The sequence below is a fragment of the Cyprinus carpio genome, chromosome B2 (genome assembly GCF_018340385.1).
Source record: "Cyprinus carpio isolate SPL01 chromosome B2, ASM1834038v1, whole genome shotgun sequence".
Classification (NCBI taxonomy): domain Eukaryota; kingdom Metazoa; phylum Chordata; class Actinopteri; order Cypriniformes; family Cyprinidae; genus Cyprinus; species Cyprinus carpio.
In genome coordinates this window covers 12,228,257-12,245,408 of record NC_056598.1, presented here as the reverse complement: position 1 = coordinate 12,245,408, position 17,152 = coordinate 12,228,257, and the positions used below count along the sequence as shown (strand labels likewise).

At 36.1% G+C, this 17,152-nt stretch overlaps 2 protein-coding genes across 4 annotated transcripts; one reads left to right on the top strand and one right to left on the bottom strand.

Moving 5' to 3' along the window:
- Nucleotides 1–426: 426 nt before the first annotated feature.
- On the top strand, nt 427–4,018 carry cdc20 (cell division cycle 20 homolog). 2 transcript variants are annotated; one of them, XM_042718051.1, is made up of 11 exons: nt 427–600; nt 890–1,102; nt 1,184–1,329; nt 1,603–1,699; nt 1,845–1,970; nt 2,049–2,245; nt 2,464–2,558; nt 2,636–2,861; nt 2,964–3,089; nt 3,163–3,280; nt 3,416–4,018. In XM_042718051.1, the coding sequence occupies exons 2-11, from the start codon at nt 913–915 to the stop codon at nt 3,574–3,576; spliced, it is 1,482 nt and encodes a 493-aa protein (XP_042573985.1). In that variant the 5' UTR covers nt 427–600; nt 890–912; the 3' UTR covers nt 3,577–4,018. The 2 variants fall into 2 exon arrangements, with proteins under 2 accessions (XP_042573985.1, XP_042573984.1); XM_042718050.1 differs by having other exon boundaries at nt 429–610; nt 891–1,102.
- Nucleotides 4,019–4,666: 648 nt separating this feature from the next.
- On the bottom strand, nt 4,667–15,623 carry elovl1a (ELOVL fatty acid elongase 1a). 2 transcript variants are annotated; one of them, XM_019074174.2, is made up of 8 exons: nt 15,347–15,623; nt 8,347–8,438; nt 7,970–8,160; nt 7,347–7,427; nt 7,002–7,058; nt 6,707–6,812; nt 6,340–6,479; nt 4,667–5,395 (listed from the first exon to the last, which is right to left on the bottom strand). In XM_019074174.2, exons 2-8 carry the CDS (start codon nt 8,405–8,407, stop codon nt 5,084–5,086), a joined length of 948 nt encoding a protein of 315 aa, XP_018929719.1. In that variant the 5' UTR covers nt 8,408–8,438; nt 15,347–15,623; the 3' UTR covers nt 4,667–5,083. The 2 variants fall into 2 exon arrangements, with proteins under 2 accessions (XP_018929719.1, XP_018929656.1); XM_019074111.2 differs by lacking the exon at nt 15,347–15,623 and adding an exon at nt 9,952–10,252.
- Between the last annotated feature and the right edge of the window lie 1,529 nt (nt 15,624–17,152).

Here is a 17,152-nt window from a genome sequence, read left to right as displayed (position 1 = left end):
ATTTTTTTTTTAGCTCTCTGCACATTCCTGTGTATAACAACTCTATGCATATTTACATTTGTATTCCTGTGTTCTTATATTTTGTATAAGTATGCATTGTGTACTGTTGTATTTGTTGTATTTCTGTGAGCAAATGAATTCTTTCTATACGTGTTTCCAGTCAACAACTCGACTAGAATGCAACCTTCAGAAACATTATCCTGTCATATCTACCTTTTTACCTGAAATATATAAAAGATATTAACAACAGACCAATGAGTAACAAATCCGATTAACAACATGTACAGAATCGAGCCTAACAAAGGACTCTTAATATGTAATACTATCAGGAAGTGCTCTGTGATGCGATTCACCAATCAGCGCACAGCATTCTGCCCTGCTGCCTTGGTAACAGCGAAAACTTCAGTTTTTTGAATTCACCAATCACGACAGACGTTTCAGACATTTAAACTCTGGCGTTCATCCGTTAAGTACCTTCACCTGCTCAGACGATAGTGAACTCTGCTTCTGAAAAGACGAAAGACGCAAGAAATTTGTGTGTAAATAAGAGCGTTGAATTTTTTGGTGACAATTGTGTTGTGCTTCGAGGAACGGATTTGTCGGATCTGTGGTAAGATTAAATATAAAGTATGGTTTGTTTTGCCCCCCCCCCCCCCCAATTGGTTATTTACACAACTGGAATAATCCACATTGTATTGATTGCGTTTAGTAATTGTTCACAAATATTGTTAGCTTATACATTTTTATGTTAAAGGTTATGAAAGTATATTTATTAATTTAGTTTTTACATATTTTACATCAAACGGCACTTTCCATTCTTCACGTGCTCCATGTTGCCACACTCTGTACGTTAACTTCTCTCTCTCTCTCTCTCTCTCTCTCTCATATAGAGTGGTCGCAGCTGCTGTAATAATGTCCCATTTTGGGTTTGAGAATGACATCCACAACGTCCTCCGTCTGGACATGCCCATCACAAACGCCCCGATTGCGAGATGGCAAAGGAAAGCCAGCACATCCAACTCGACCAACACAAACTCCCTCTCACCGAACAAGAGTGTCAACAGTTCACTGAGTCTTTCCAAAACCCCCAGCAAAACACCAGGTGAGAGCCACATGGGTCCAGCTCCTGCTTACTGTAGAGTCTGAGTGTCTTCAGTGTTGCATAACTGATGTCTCCAAACAGGAAAGAACAGCAAGACCCAGAACACCCCCTCTAAGGCAGGAGGAGATCGATTCATCCCAACAAGGAATAACAAACAATTAGATGTAGCAAGTTTTCTTATTTCCAAAGAAAACGAGCCAGTGGAAGAAACCTCATCCTCTACAGCAGTAAGATACAAAAAAATTGCTGTAGTTATTATTATTTTTTTTAAGTAACTTTTCAGAACTTGTATTTATAATAATAAAAAAATAGTAGTAGTATTAATAGTAACTTAAATATAATGGTGGTATTTTTATAAGAATAAAGAATTTAATTCTTAATGCAGTAATGCATCTTTTTTATTATTATGAATTCATGTCAACTTTTTATTATTATGAATTCATGTCAACTTTTTATTATTATGAATTCATGTCAACTTCTATAAATTAATGTTCTGCCAGCCAAAACAAAAAGCTTGGTCTGTGACACTAAATGGATATGACATCGAGGAAGCAAAGATCTTGCATTTAGGAGGAAAACCACTGAATGCCCCTGAAGGTGTGGTTGTTTTTTATTTATTTATTTATTTATTTTTTTTTTTGATTAAATTTAATTGCTTGTATTTGGCTTCTAACTAACACAAGTTTAATTTTGCCTGGTAAAGTCCTTCCACCAATGGCTCTCTTCTATCTGTCTCTCACAGGTTATCAGAATAATTTAAAGGTTCTCTACAGCCAGGTGCCCACACCAGTCTCTATTAAGAAGAGCCGGTACATTTCCTCGGTTCCAGAGCGGATTCTAGATGCCCCTGATATCAAAAATGACTTCTGTGAGCTGATCATTTTTCATAGAAGCCACATAGTCTGATTTGAAGATTTATGAGACTAACACGTCAATTTCTGTTCAGATCTAAACCTGATGGATTGGGGAAGGCAGAACTTGTTGGCAGTTGGCCTTGCAAACCATGTATATTTGTGGGATGCCGGTGCAGGGGACATCGTTTTATTAAAGAAAATGGAGGATGATAGCGAGTACATCTGCTCTGTCTCTTGGAGCAAAGATGGCAATTTCTTGGCCGTTGGGACAAGTGATTGTAAAGTTGAGGTAATTGGTTACTTTTTCTCAGGCTGTGGTTCAGTATTGTACACTGGTTTTCACTCTTTTTGACACCAAGGAGCTATTAACATAACCAATACATTCAATAATTCCAGAAATATTTCTGATACTTCTGTAATTACAGCTATTAATATAAGCAAGATATTTTAGAGTTTCAAGATCTCTAAATTGCCATATTGCTTGCTGAACTTGCCGTTTTCTTGCAGTTATGGGATGTTCAGTACCAAAAGCGTCTCCGCAGCATGGATGGCCATTTGGCAAGGGTTAGTTGCTTGTGTTGGAACGATCATGTTTTGTCTAGGTAAGTCCAGCACCTCCTTGTGCTCTGCAGATTATATGCATTTGAGTGTTTTAACATTATTTGTTTGTTCTCCGTAGTGGCTCTAGGTCTGGTTTGATTCATCAGCATGATGTCCGGGTAGCAGACCACCACATCTTCACCTTCGGGGGACACACTCAGGAAGTCTGTGGCCTTACATGGTCCCCAGATGGGAAATATTTAGCTAGTGGTGGTAATGACAACATGGTGTACATTTGGCCAATGACAACTGGTTCAGAGTATCAAGCCATCCATTCTCTTAATGAACATCAGGGAGCGGTCAAGGTGATTTGAATTTTGCAATGTCTCTTATTCTACCCTTGGTTTTCCATTTGAGGTTTTAGTTCAGCTTTTTGTCCTTTTTTTTTCCCACCCCCCACCTTTTAAGCTTTGGCGTGGTGCCCTTGGCAGCCTAACATCCTTGCATCGGGAGGTGGCACCAGTGACCGTCACATTCGCATCTGGAATGCAAACAGTGGTTCTTGTATCAGTGCCTTAGATACTTGTTCACAGGTTGGCTCACTCACTGTCTGCTTGCATATCGTAGTACACAAAATCAGTAATTTAACAAATTGTTTCTTTACAGGTATCATCTCTTGTTTTTGCACCAAATTACAAAGAGTTGGTGTCTGGTCACGGTTTTGCTCATGACAAGGTTATCATCTGGAAATACCCCTCACTTAGTAAAGTTGCAGAGCTTGAAGGCAAGTTTGAAATTGTTGTACTTTATGAAGTAATTTGTGTTGTCACCCTTCTTTCAGTTGAATATTTCAACTACAATAAATTAAGAATTCATATTAATTCCATTATCCTATTATTTTTCCAATCATCTGTCTTAGGACACGAAGACAGGGTCCTCAACTTGGCACTCAGTCCAGATGCTTCGACTGTGGCTTCTGTTGCCGCTGATGAAACTATTCGACTTTGGAAGAGTTTTGAAAAGGATGCCATCAAGAAACCCAAGCCTACTAGCAGCATCATTCAGCAACATATTCGATAATTATGATATGTTTTTTTTTTTTTTTTAAATGCATCTAGCAAATAGGGAGTTGTATAAGATTTGAAGATCTAAAGCAGTTTCTCAAATGTTCATTAGAACCTCCCACTGGTTTTATTGTTTGGCTTTCAAAGGGCTGGGCAATTCCATTCTCAAACACTGAGGGCTGTTACGTGCCATCAGTCATCCACAAGCTTGACACTAAGTTCTGTTAGGCACTCCCTTATTCTTGTGTTTTCAGAGGCACAAAATGGAAAAATTTGAGCATGGCTGGTATATGGGATTCCCAGAAGACCACCACCTCGGAAGCTGAACCCTCAAACTTTTTAGCTTTTTTCCTATTCAAGTTCTTGCATATTTAACTCTAAAAGTGATCATTTAAATTATGTACAGAAATGTAAATTTTCAAATAAAGTTTTGTAAGGAAGCATGTGCTTCCCTTTGATATGTTTCTTGTACTAACCTTATAGCTGCTCTAATGCTGTGTTCAATTAGTTAAATCTCGTAATATTTTTTAACGTGGTTTTAAAAGCTTGTAAGTGGAATTGTGTTGCCATGTTGGCAGAATGTTTGACTAAAAACCACATGACACCTAGAGGATTGCAGTTGTGTCAAATATGGAGGAGATGAGCTTTGAGGCATAATTGCTTTGCCTGAACATGCACTTGAGCTCTATGAAAAATTTGGTGATTTCCGTTTTAGAATTTTTTTTTTTTTTTTAAATGGACAACAGAAAGCTCTTTATTGATATGTTATTGTGAATACATTGATATGAGAACTAACAAGAAAAATGGCTAGAGATTATTGAATTAATAAAAAGTAAACATCCAAGCATTACAGACCTTGTGTATGCAAAAAAGAAAAAGATTCACACTTTAAGTGGATCATGTTGCAAATGAGGCTGCTTGCGTTTTAAGCAATCTAAATGCTGTAATTTCTGGATTGCCTCATATTGAAGGGGAAGTATTCAAAATCCTTTCAAGGCTTACTAGATATTAGCATGTTTAACAGTGTATGAAGAAGTGCCAATAATGTAATGCAAACAATGTTTCATTTCATTTTTCGAATAAAAATCCACTTCACAAACAGAGCATAAAACAAAAAATACAATTTATTATAAAAAGCATGTATCAACTGATAAGTTAGAAACAAACTCAAAAAACACATACATTTCCAATAAACTGTGAGAAAATATTTATTTACAGTCAAGTGTGAGTTAGATTTGTGAAAACTGTACAGTGTGCAAACAACTGGGAGACTCATATGCCAGGAAATAAAAAGCTACGGTCAAGGGGATTAAACCACAGACATGATGTCAGGTTTCAGAGTGACGTCAACGACTTAAGTGGACGAATTCTCTTCATGCATAGTGCCCCCCAGCCTCCAACATCCATAAATACTAGGAAAGGGGGACCCACCGCCAGATCCAATGTGCCGTTTCATCTCCCATGCAATCATTAAAAAATGTAAATTTGACAAAAATGATCAAACAACAGTCTGATTGGCCCATTTAGACCTCCTTCACTTTCCCATTGTGGGCAAATCCATTAGTGTAGTGCACAGTGCCATTTTCCAAGTGTTTGCCATTGGCCACTACCACTGGCTCAATCACAGTGGTAATGCTGTTCTGTTTGGGTTTGTCCTCAGTGGAAACAGGTAGTCGTTTTCCCTTTATGTAGGCCTGGATCCAGAAATTGGAGAAGAGGATGAAGAAAAAGGTGCCATAGATCAAGATGAGATGAATGAAGATGGGAACTTGGTATTCACACTTTTCCATAAAGTAATACTGAGAGATATGGACAGTCAACAGCACGAACTGAATCTGTGGAAAATACAATAGAAAAGAAATTATTACAAATGTTATGCTGTATTTTTTAAGAGAGAAAAAAGGAATAGACTAAACAGAATGTAATGACAATTGCATTAAACTGGAAGACAAAGTATAAATTATAATTTTACTTAAATTATATATACCATTTTGATGAATCACTGATGCAAATACAGTTTACATTAAAACAAAAGTTTACCCAAAAATGTACTTATCCACAGGCCATCCGATATGTAGGTGAGATTGTTTCTTCATCAGAACAGATTTGGAGAAATTACATCACTTGAACACTAATGGATCCTCTTATGGGTGCTTTCAGAGTAAGATCTGATAACAGCTGATCAAAACATCACAATCATTCACACGTAATCCACATGACTCACTTTTCGTGAAGCAATAAGCTGCTTGTGTCTAATAAACAAATGAATCATTTATATATTCTAACTTTAAACCATTGCTTCTGGCTATAATTCATAATCACGCATCATCCACCCATTTTGATCTCTCACATCAAAATCCATTGACACATTTGTTTAGAAATGTTTTGGACTGTTTTTGCTTTAAATGGTGCTTGATCTGTGCAACGATTCATGACTTTTTCACTAGAGAAAGGAATATTATGGATACGAGAAGTCGTATTTTTGGCAAAAACAAATAGTTTAAAGTTAATGATGGATTCGTTTATTACAAACACACAGCTTTTTGCTTCACATGACGTTAACTTAATGACTATAAACATGTGTTGTAAAATAAAACAATTGTGATTGTTTAATCAGCTGTTTGAACTCCCATTCTGACGGCACCCAATCACTCCAGAAGATCCATTGCTTTAAAGCTAAATTTCTCCAAATGAGTCCATTTTTCAGCAACTTTTCATTGTTGGGTGAAGTATTCCTTTAATTACACACGTTTTAGAATTTAAATGAGTTAACACTAACCAGTTGGATTGCAGTCATGTACTTTTTCCACCAGAGATACTTCTGGAAGCGTGGCCCTGCAGCAGCCAGACCGTAGTAAGTGTACATGATGACATGGACACACGCATTCACCATAGCATGAAAAGAACCCATGCCACCCGCTGTCATTTTAACATGAAAAGAAATAAATTGAGCAAATGAAACTGGACATCTTTACACATATCTCTTTATGACAAATTAAGGGCACCTAATTTCACAGGCTTCTAAAATGACAGTTTTTTTGTGTGTTTTGTTGGTCACCAATTTATAGCCAATATAAAATCAGGGTCTTGAAGCAAAACCAGTTAATAACTACTGAAAGCAGTGATAGCAGCAATAATAAACTCACCAGGAGTAAGAGTGATGCCCCACCACCAGGTCCAGGGTAAGACAGAATGATGAAAGATATGCAGGAACGTCACCTGACTGTGCTTCTTTCTCAACACAAAAAACACCTGGATCACAGACACAGTTCTTGTTAACTCATGTAACAAATCATCATGTAGTTATTGAGGAAGCTACTGTACTGTATATTGTGCCTATGCGCTTGAATAATGTACATTATCCTTTTCCTATACAGCAATGCAAGATACAAATAATTTAGCGCACTGATAATCATAACGAGATAAGAATAAGATCCTTACCGTATCTAGAAGTTCAATATATTTCGAAAAATAGAACAACCAGGCTGCCCGAACCATCTGAGGATACAATGAGAAACACCATTCGTCACAATATACACTATCGTTCAAAAGTTTAGGGGTGGTAAGATTTTAAATATTTTTGAAATGTGTCTTTCTTATGCTCACTAAAGTTGCATTTGCCAGTAATACTGTGAAAGATTATAATTTTAATCTATTTTAAAATGTAATTTATTCAGCAGCCATAACTCCAGTCGTCAATGTCACATAATTTTTTATCACATAAAAAAAACAGATTTGCTGCGTAATATTTTCTGAAATTCACAGAAGAACATGAAATAAACTTACTCTGAGAGCTTCAGGACTGCTGGAGGGGTCACAGAGGTCACATCTCCAGGTGTACGTTGTTCCCCAGCCAGACATCAGGAACTGCGTCAGACAGATCAAAAATTATACACAAGTACAACAACATGGTAACATGGTCTTTTAAAATTGCCATTATTTAGTCACCCTCATGTCATTCCATACCTTTGACTTTCTTCTGTGGAATGCAAAAAGATGTTTATCAGAATGTTCACACTAATCATCCTCATATAATGAAAGTGAATAGTGACCAAAGGCTGTCCAGCTTCAAAAATGACAAAAAGCACCATAAACGTATTATAAAAATGGTAACACTGTCAGTCTGGTTTGTCAGTGACGATTTGTCAAAAGTGAGCATTCACCTTTATTATATGGAAGAGAGCAGCATAGAAATTCTGCTAAACATCTCCTTCTGTGATCTACAGAAGAATTACTGTTATAAGGGTCTGTAATGACTGAGGGTGAGTAAAAAGACATGTTTGAATCAACTGTATCTTTAATCCTCTAGTGGTTCTGCTCAAATACATCAGCTCTGCTAAAGCTATGAGATGGGATACCTTAAATTATTCTCCCAAACATGCATTTAAATGAATGAAACAGTATCCTACCTCATAAACAATGTAGGCGTTGAAGGCCACCATTGAGAAATTATAGACAATCATAGCTGTGTTGAGGTGGAAAGGTTTCCGATTGGCCATGTATCGTGGTCCCACATATAAAACGAAGATCACGTATCCCAGCAAGATCAACGTCATCTGAATGGGATTCTGCATCAGCGGATAATCCCGCACCCTGGCATCTGCGCAAATTACACCGCAACATCAGACAAGCCTTTATCACAGCATTACCAGTGACCGAACTGAAGCACTTTATACAACAAATGAGTGAAGCTACAACAAATCTTATGTGCATAACACATTAAATATACACCAGTGATATCGATGGTTTATGTTCATCTAAAAAGCATAATGCAATAAACTCTTACCAGTTCTTTTCAGAATATAGTCGTACAACTTCAAGATGTTTGAAAGCACCTCTTGAAACATCTTGTCTTTATTTTTTCAGACAGCCAATAAACTGGAGGACATAAAGAAATGTGTTAAAACAAGCTTGATCAGACAATAACAATCCGGCTAGTAAAGGCTGAAAGACAGTAGAGGCAGAGTCAACAATGACAGCCCAGCAAAAGCAAACAAGAAACAGCTGGCCAAGTGAACCTGAGTGGTACATGATGTTACCAAAGCTGAACTATTACTATTACACTCTTTGGGAATAAAGCTGTCACTGGGGCAGTACACTCAAAAAGTACAAAATTCTACCTTTTGAAAGGACGCTGCCACTTTTTTCTGAGTGTACTACTATTTTGTAGTGTGATTGGAACATGATGGGTTGTTTTTAATCATAAATGGTAACCTAAAATCTTGATATGGATGTATACTTGAGAACTGGTCACCATTTTGCCTTCACTAGCTCATTTTGAATGGCCATACATTGATTCTTGAGTATTTAATATTAAACACCTGTGGAAAAATACTGGAAAACTATATAAAACAAGAACCTGTGCTGTTACAGTTACAGTTGCTGAAAACCAGACCATTCATGACCACCGTTCTTGCTCTGTATGTCAAGGTTAAGTAAAAGAGAAGATTGAATGAACCGACTGTCTCTATACACTATAAACATAAAAAGGGGGTTTTACAACAGTGTTCATTTTGGGAACCATTTTGGGAGATGCAAAGAACATTTCTAGAAAGAACTAGTTTTGCAGTGGAAAGGTTCAATGGATGTTAAAGGCTCGCCATGGAACCGGAGATGCCAGTAAAGAACCAGGCAAACAGAACAGGACTATGAAGACTTAAAGTCATTCTCCACAGCTGTTTGTATGTGGGCTGATGTTCGGCAGGAAAACAATGGACTGTGATGACAAAGCACACTAAACAGACCCTTCACGTCTAATGCATCACCACCTGTTTCATCAGAACCACCATGAAGGCAGGAGAAGTTAGAAAATATGAGAGAACTCTTACTGTTCTCTGAAAGCTCATGCTCATAGAATCATACAGAGTTGCTAAAAATCTTCACTATGGTATGAGCTCTGAATTCATACAAAATTATGCTTAAAAACTCCAAGAAAATCTTACAAAACACTCTAAACTCATTCACGTGGTGATCAAGCTTGATGTAATCTGTACACTACTACCTGGTTTACAATGAATGACTAGTGCAACAGTGCAGAGCCAGTCAAACTGGTGAGGCGGAGAAACATAGATATCTATCCTGTCATTGAATCAGATTAACTCACTAGACAGGAACTGCTAATCAAAACATAAAAATAAAATCACAGTCAATCCTATACACAGAAGAGAGAGAGAGAGAAAAAAAGAATCAGAAACGGAAGGGACACAAAAAACGAAATCCTGACAGATTTGGCCTAAACTGAGCGGATCCAGCGTTTCATCACATTTCCCAGTCAGTCACCTACCCCACAGTTAAACTACCCCAACAAATAATTCGTGAGGACACAGTGAGGGATTCCAATTCATAATACAGCTTATTAAAAAAATTATAAAAAATAATATTTTGAGCTTACCTGTTGTCTTTCTGTTGATTCAGTCACCCCCGCCAAAAATAAATAAATAAATATATCAAAAACAAACTAAAAATAATACTGCCCCACAGGAGCAAATAAATGGATGAGAGACACAGGGAAGCAGTGGAAACAGTCTCTGAACTTTGGTTCTTCCCAGTGTCCTTTCTTTCAGCAGTTTTCACCAGTGAACGAATGAATGGAGGAATGTATTCCAAGGCAGTGACAGGCCGTGCTCCCTGCCCAATATAAACCTGAGCAGCAGCTCATTCTAAAGAGACAACACCCTCCTGGTTTCGGGACTGCAACTTGCATTCATCTGACAGGAACCGCCCTCTGAACTCAATAATTGGCTCTTGAGAGTGAGGCTGGTCTGTGATTGGCTCTGATACTGGTCAGGTTTTTATTATGCACTGGAAGTAGGCGAGAATGGAGCGGTGACTGTTCAACAATGAAAAGACTTTTGTTTCCCTTGGGTTACAAATATGTGACTATCTAGTGAGAGTAAGACCAATACACAAAGACTAGAAATAATAGAAAAATGGGAGAAAATAATTCTGATAATGATAAAAACAATACAATATACACAATTAACAATTATCCTATGTTCATCATTAGCTGGGTAGAAAGCAAGTAAATAAAATAAATCATAATGTGTAACGTAGGTATTAAGCAGATTGGGGTTGTTTTAGTATTATTTATGTAGTATAGTTTATATATATCTTTTGAGTTTTTTTTTTTAATTTTAGCCATTTTGCAGTTTTTATTAGTTTTATATTACTGTTTAGCTTTATTTTTATTTGAGCAATTTTAGTATTTTAAGTCAAATATTTAATTTTTTGAACGCTTGTAAAGTTTTTAATTGAATTTCTTCAAATTTAACTTTCTTCAAATGTAACATCTTTATTCATTAAAATTTTTTTTTTTACATTTTAATTAAGAACGACTACACAAACAAATCTGCTTTGTAGTCACTTTTCTAAGAAAAAAAGATATCTAATATAAAATTAAACGAATCGGTTTACTTTCATGTGTCAAGGTATAACGCTTATGGATAATCTGGGTCTTTATTTCAATTTATAGCTAGATATGCTACATCACAATGAAATACATTTTAAATCTTAACAGCAATGATACATATCATACATGTCTATATTTTGTGGAAGTCAGTGAGCCCTCTAACTCCGAGACACCATGTGGCACATGTTCTACACAGGGACACTACCAGTCAGTTTCACTGGATTCCTGTAGCACTGGTCTGACCCGTTCCTCAGACGTTGAGGGCAGGGTGTGGGATCCGTCAAACTGACGCACTCTTGTAGCAGACCGGGAGGAGGTGAAGAATGACAAAAATCCTGACATGAGTGGGGAGCCTCTGTGCTCAAGCCATTTTCTCACAAAAAGCAGTTTGATAACTGACACACTGAGTACTGTGACACAACACACTAAAAAAAAAATCGATTCAATTAAATCACACTTCACGTCTACAAAAATACACCTTCATACCCAGGTAATCTAATCATTTATCATTTGTGACTAAAATACCCCGTTCTACAGCAAAAGCAGGTAATTTCCAATATGACAAATTCCACATAACCAACAAGTCCTGATATGGTTATGAAGGGTTTTCTGAACTTCCTGTGGTTGGGGACAGACACTGAGCTTTTCAGATCAAGAGATGAGAAAAGATAGTACAGATAAACATCTATTGACATATCTTCATACTTCTTTGGCAATGTATAGAGACCTTTCCTGAACTCTGTAAACCCTTTTAAATCAAAGCAATTTATTTATATTAATAATAATACTTACAATAATATATATACTTTTTCTAAAACCATAAAAAGATAAGCATGTATATTTATTTAGCATTACTTAGCAACACCCACCGAGCTCAATGACTCACTGTGCACGACAGGATACTGGAGGTACAAAAGGTTAGTTTTATCAATAAAAAAAAAAAAAAAGGCAAATAGACTTTAGTTATATTACAACCAAAAACACGATTTGCTACATGCTAGTCAGAGGCAGGTGGTACTGGGGGAGGGAGTTTCAGATCATCAATACTGCAACAATATTGTTACAGTTCTTACATTTTAAATGTAATGCTAAAAGTTTGTCACTTTTTAGGAGGACAAGGTATTAGCTTCATAGCTAACAGACATGAACCAAAAGCCACAAAACTCCAATTTTAATTTCCCTGGGTCTTTAAAATAGACCAGGAAAGGGAGAGTGGGGGATGGGCAGGGTTTTGAGTTGAAGGCATTGGAAAAATATCCCAATGAGTTCATTTACCCAGAAGTGGAGGTAAAGAGGAATGGATGAATGACGATATCTGAACCATCAAAGCTCAATCCATAGAAAAAGCATTTTACTAGGAGAACATACAACTACTGTAGCTATGTGCCAAAAAATAAAAAAAAAATAAAAAATTCAGCTAGCAGCCAGTTTGATTCAGTGATTAATAATGAACCGCAGCACCTAAAGTGGCAAACCTTTTTCAGGAGCAGCATCCTAGCATCCGGTGCTATTAGCATACCTAATAATTTTTATATAATCCAATTAGGGCTGCACAATTAATCGAATTTCTAATCTTGATTACAATTATGGCTGCCACAATTACGTAATCGTTATTTCAGCTTGTTTATTTTCATATAAAAATACGGCATTCAGTTACATCAAACAATGGTATAAACATCATTCAATGTAAATTGTGATAATCGTTATTAATAATCGCAATTACAATTTTAAGGGAATAATCGACAATTACGATTTTTGTCGTGCAGCCCTAAATCCAATAATGATATTACTATACATTAAGATTAAGATAATATATGCATGCAGCTTTATTTTATATAAAAGTTTGGGGTTGGTAAGATTAAGATTGAAATGTTTTCTGAGGCTGTTATGCTCAACAAACCTGTATTTATTTGATCAAAATAAAATTTGTTACAATTTGAAATAACATTCCACTTTAACATTTTATTTGTTCCTATGATGGCAAACCGGAATCATTACTCCAAGTCTAGAGTGTCACATGATCATTCAGAAATCATTCTAATTTGCTTCTTAAGAACTTTATTATATATTTTTTTTCCCTCAGGGTATTCTGAAGAACAGCATTTACTGGAAATATAATTTTTTTGTAATATTATAAATGGGTTTACTGTCAGTTTTGATTAGTACAATGCATCCACTTATAAAATACAATGTACTGATCTTCTGACAGTTGTTCATTAAAACTGCATATGTGTACATTAATCAGAACAATCATTAAGTTATAGGCCTGTCCAGGTGTGATTTATTTATTTTTTGTCATCACACTCCCACGAGTTACATTCCATACTGTTATCATCACCTTATTCTTCACACCTCATATGAGGATCATAATCCTTTTTTCACTGCACTTCAACCCAACTCCTCACTGAACGAGATAAACTATAAGGTTTTGCGATCATCTGGTGACCTTTGACCTTAATTTCCTTTTCCATCACTTCCCTTCGATTCCCAGTACTATTTATGTTTCAAGTGCAATAACCTAACCTCTACAGACCACTCTACATCAGAAGACCAGTTACAGCAGTTATGGTTATACCTTCGACTCCGAGACACCAAATGTTTACATAATTATGCAGCAGATTAATTTCTACCATCCTATAGATACTCAAAGTAGGTCAATTTTTAGACATTCTCTAACTTTTAGTCTAACTTTTATCTTGTTTTAGAAGAAAAGTCCTCAACACAACTAAACCAAGAATCTAAAAGGAAGTCAACACAGCAATTATGGCCATTTTTAAATTGTAGGTCAAACTGAACAGCTAGTGACCTGGGAGAGTCTGAGAGCTCAAGTGGTCATACGTGATTCAATTTAAAGAATCAGCTGGCTCTCATTTCTCTCATTACTCTACTGAATACACCTTTGCTTCTCGTTTCAGCCCTTGTGACCAAAAACTAAATTAATGTCATTTTGAATTTCGCTTAAATGGACGCATTTTTGGGACTCAGACTGATGACTAGACTGGATGGATGCTATCCATAATAACTGCTATGAATTGCTGGTGAGACTTTCAGAAACAGAAAGGTGCTGATCTGCTGAGGGTCTGCATTCATATGCTAATACAGACACATCAGCAGTTTCTATAAAGAAATAATGCTAGACTCCATTTAGTATCAGCAGTTTTGGATACTGATGTTTTGGTTAAGAAAGACACAATACTGACTGTAGTGCCGGCATCTATCAACTTAAGCACAACCAAAATTAAAAATAGCACCAATTGAAACTTCAGTAATACAACACCATGAATGAATAATGAATTTAGTTAGGAGAGCAAAAAGGATGTCTGACGACTACAGCCATAGAAAGCAGACAGATCTCGAGCCACACCTAACTCATTTATGCAACGTCATATTGTGGGTCCTAAAGTGATTATGTCACCTACTCCATCACGGATGCCATTTAGGACAGATGCTATGCGATTAGGACACAGGGAGTGTATTCTGCTTCTTAGAAAAACAAATTCAAAATTCTTAAAATGATCAAACTAAAAGGTTGGCCTAGTTCAGTTTCTAGAACCGACACATATCTTTTGAAGTCCAGATATTGTCTGTTCCAAATCACTTAATATTAGAGTGGGCTGAAAGTTTAGACACAGTGAAAATACAATGTTTTAACCAGTTTTAAAAAATTGGGCAATTGCAAATACACATGTGCTGACAAACAACTATAAAGAAGCTGGTAGACCATCTTGGAGCAGCAACAAACCAGCATTTTTAAGTGGTCAGGCCTGTTTGTGGAACATGGGTTGCTGCGTCGACCAGCTAGAAACCAGACGCCATGTTCAAGAACACAGACACCAGCCTAAGCTGGACTTTCCAGAAGGGATGACATTAATCACATGTCAATATCAACAGCAAATTTCTTCCTCTCTTTTCACCACTGCAAAAGACATAGTAACATTTGCTGGATCTGATAGACACTGCAGCAACTGAACACTTAATGATTTAGCAATGCCACAATACCCAAGGTTATACAAAAAAAAACACACGATAACATAATAGTGCACCAAAAGTCACATGGTAATGTCAATTAGCCCGTTACCTTTTTATTTTTTTTTTTGTAAAAATACTATTCTGAACTCAGAGTGAGATAGCATGAACATTATTTTTTTTAAATTCATTAATAGACAAAAGAAAAAAGAAAAAATTCTGTACAAAGTGCAACGTGGGTTAGTACACATGTTCTTTCACAGGTCACTACAATTCGCCATCTTCCATGGCAAAAGATTCAACCCATTAAAATGTAGCCTACTGTTTTGCTGATACAACATTTTGAAGCCACAAATGTCATTTTACAGAATAAATCACGAATAAGTTTACAAAAGATAAACTAAATTCCCACCTGATCAATCGTGCGTCATGACGCAGGAAACGCTTTGGACATCCGGAAGGTCTGGATTTTTGTATATATTATGTTTTGAGACGTTTCTTTTAATTTATTATGTCACTTACTTTGTATCAAGGCATCTATAAAAAAAGAAGTTTCTGCTGAGAGCCACACAACATGATTTATACGCTCTCAAGATGCGTTATTGAGAACGATGTACATCTCATATGACTTTGATGAGCTTAATGGGATCCGTGTGCTGCTTCTCCTGCATTGTGTAGTGATTGACCACCAGAAGGCGTCGCTGTACTACGGTAAAAAACAAAAAACAAAAAACTTTTCCATCACAGGAATAAATTACATTTTAAATAGAGAACATATATTTTATGTTGGAATAATATTTCATAAATAAATTGGTGAGCATAAGAGATCATTCAAAAATTACAATTTCTGTTCAGTGGTTTGATACTTACCCTAGTCAGATTTTAATTTTATACATACAAGTTTGTTTATAGCTCATATGTCATGTAAGTTATATTTTTCATTATAAATATATTTTATACATCATATAGCTTATATACAATTTAGTATGACCTCATGAGATGGCTCATTTTTCTTTCACCATTTACAAATAATACCTTTTTGTACTTATTTTGTACACTATTGAAAAAGCTTGGATTTTCAGCAGCCATTACTCCAGTCTTCAGTGCCACATGATCATGAACATTTCTAATTATGAAAAACAGTTGTACTGCTTAATGTTTTTCTGCAAACATGACATTTTTCAGGATTTATATATATTCATATATATATATATATATATATATATATATATATATATATATATATATATATATATATATATATATATAAACATTTATTTGAAATCTTTTATTTATACTGTAAATGTCTTTACTGTCACTTTTTTTCATTTTAATGCGTCCTTGCTGAATAATAATAATAATGAAAAAATCTAATCTTAATAATAAAAAGTATCCTTGTCCTTTGAACACAGATTAAGATTTCATTGTATTGCTGGCTCTTACCTCATCTTCTTATGGTGTTTTTTTTTTTTTTTTTTTTTTTTTTTTTTCATAACAATAGACATAAGTTCCAAAATTGTCAATGTGTCAGACTTAGGGCCTTATTTTTGTTAATGACACTGAATATTCAAACCTGTTCTAACTCTAAACACCATTGTTGCTAGACTTCACACGATCTCATTGTCTCTGGCAGTTTCTGCCTCCCAGAGAAACAGCCCTGCAGACCTGTGATATGGATATAGAGCAGGCAGCTCACCTCTCTGGTAATTGAGTTCACAGCTGGTAGCTTTGCCTCAGCAGACTTCTCACCCGGGAGGGAACAAAGGCCATCCTCTTCCCCGGCAGGTCAGAGTGGCTCATCAATAGCACAGACTTAAATAGATGTCGCAATTACGTGCCTCAGGTCCAATGGGCTAATTATTGTCGGGGGCTGCAAGCACTTTAGTGATGGCAGCCCACACTGTTCATTTATCCCTCTGCATCCTCCTCAGACAGCTGAGCTTCTAAAGGGGCGACTGCAATGTTTCTACAACGTTCATTTAATGCAGAGTATCATGTCCTACACATTCTCATTGAGACCTTTCAATGTATGACTGTAATATTGTTTGCAGATGTGGGCTGTTATTGATTCTGCCTGGTGTGAACTATTTTCTTGCTATATTTTATGTTGCTGACCATTTATTTCGATAAATACATTTGCAAAACTATACACCGCTCAAAAAAATTAAGAGAACAATTAATCATCACAGTATAATACCAAGTCAATTAAACATAAGGG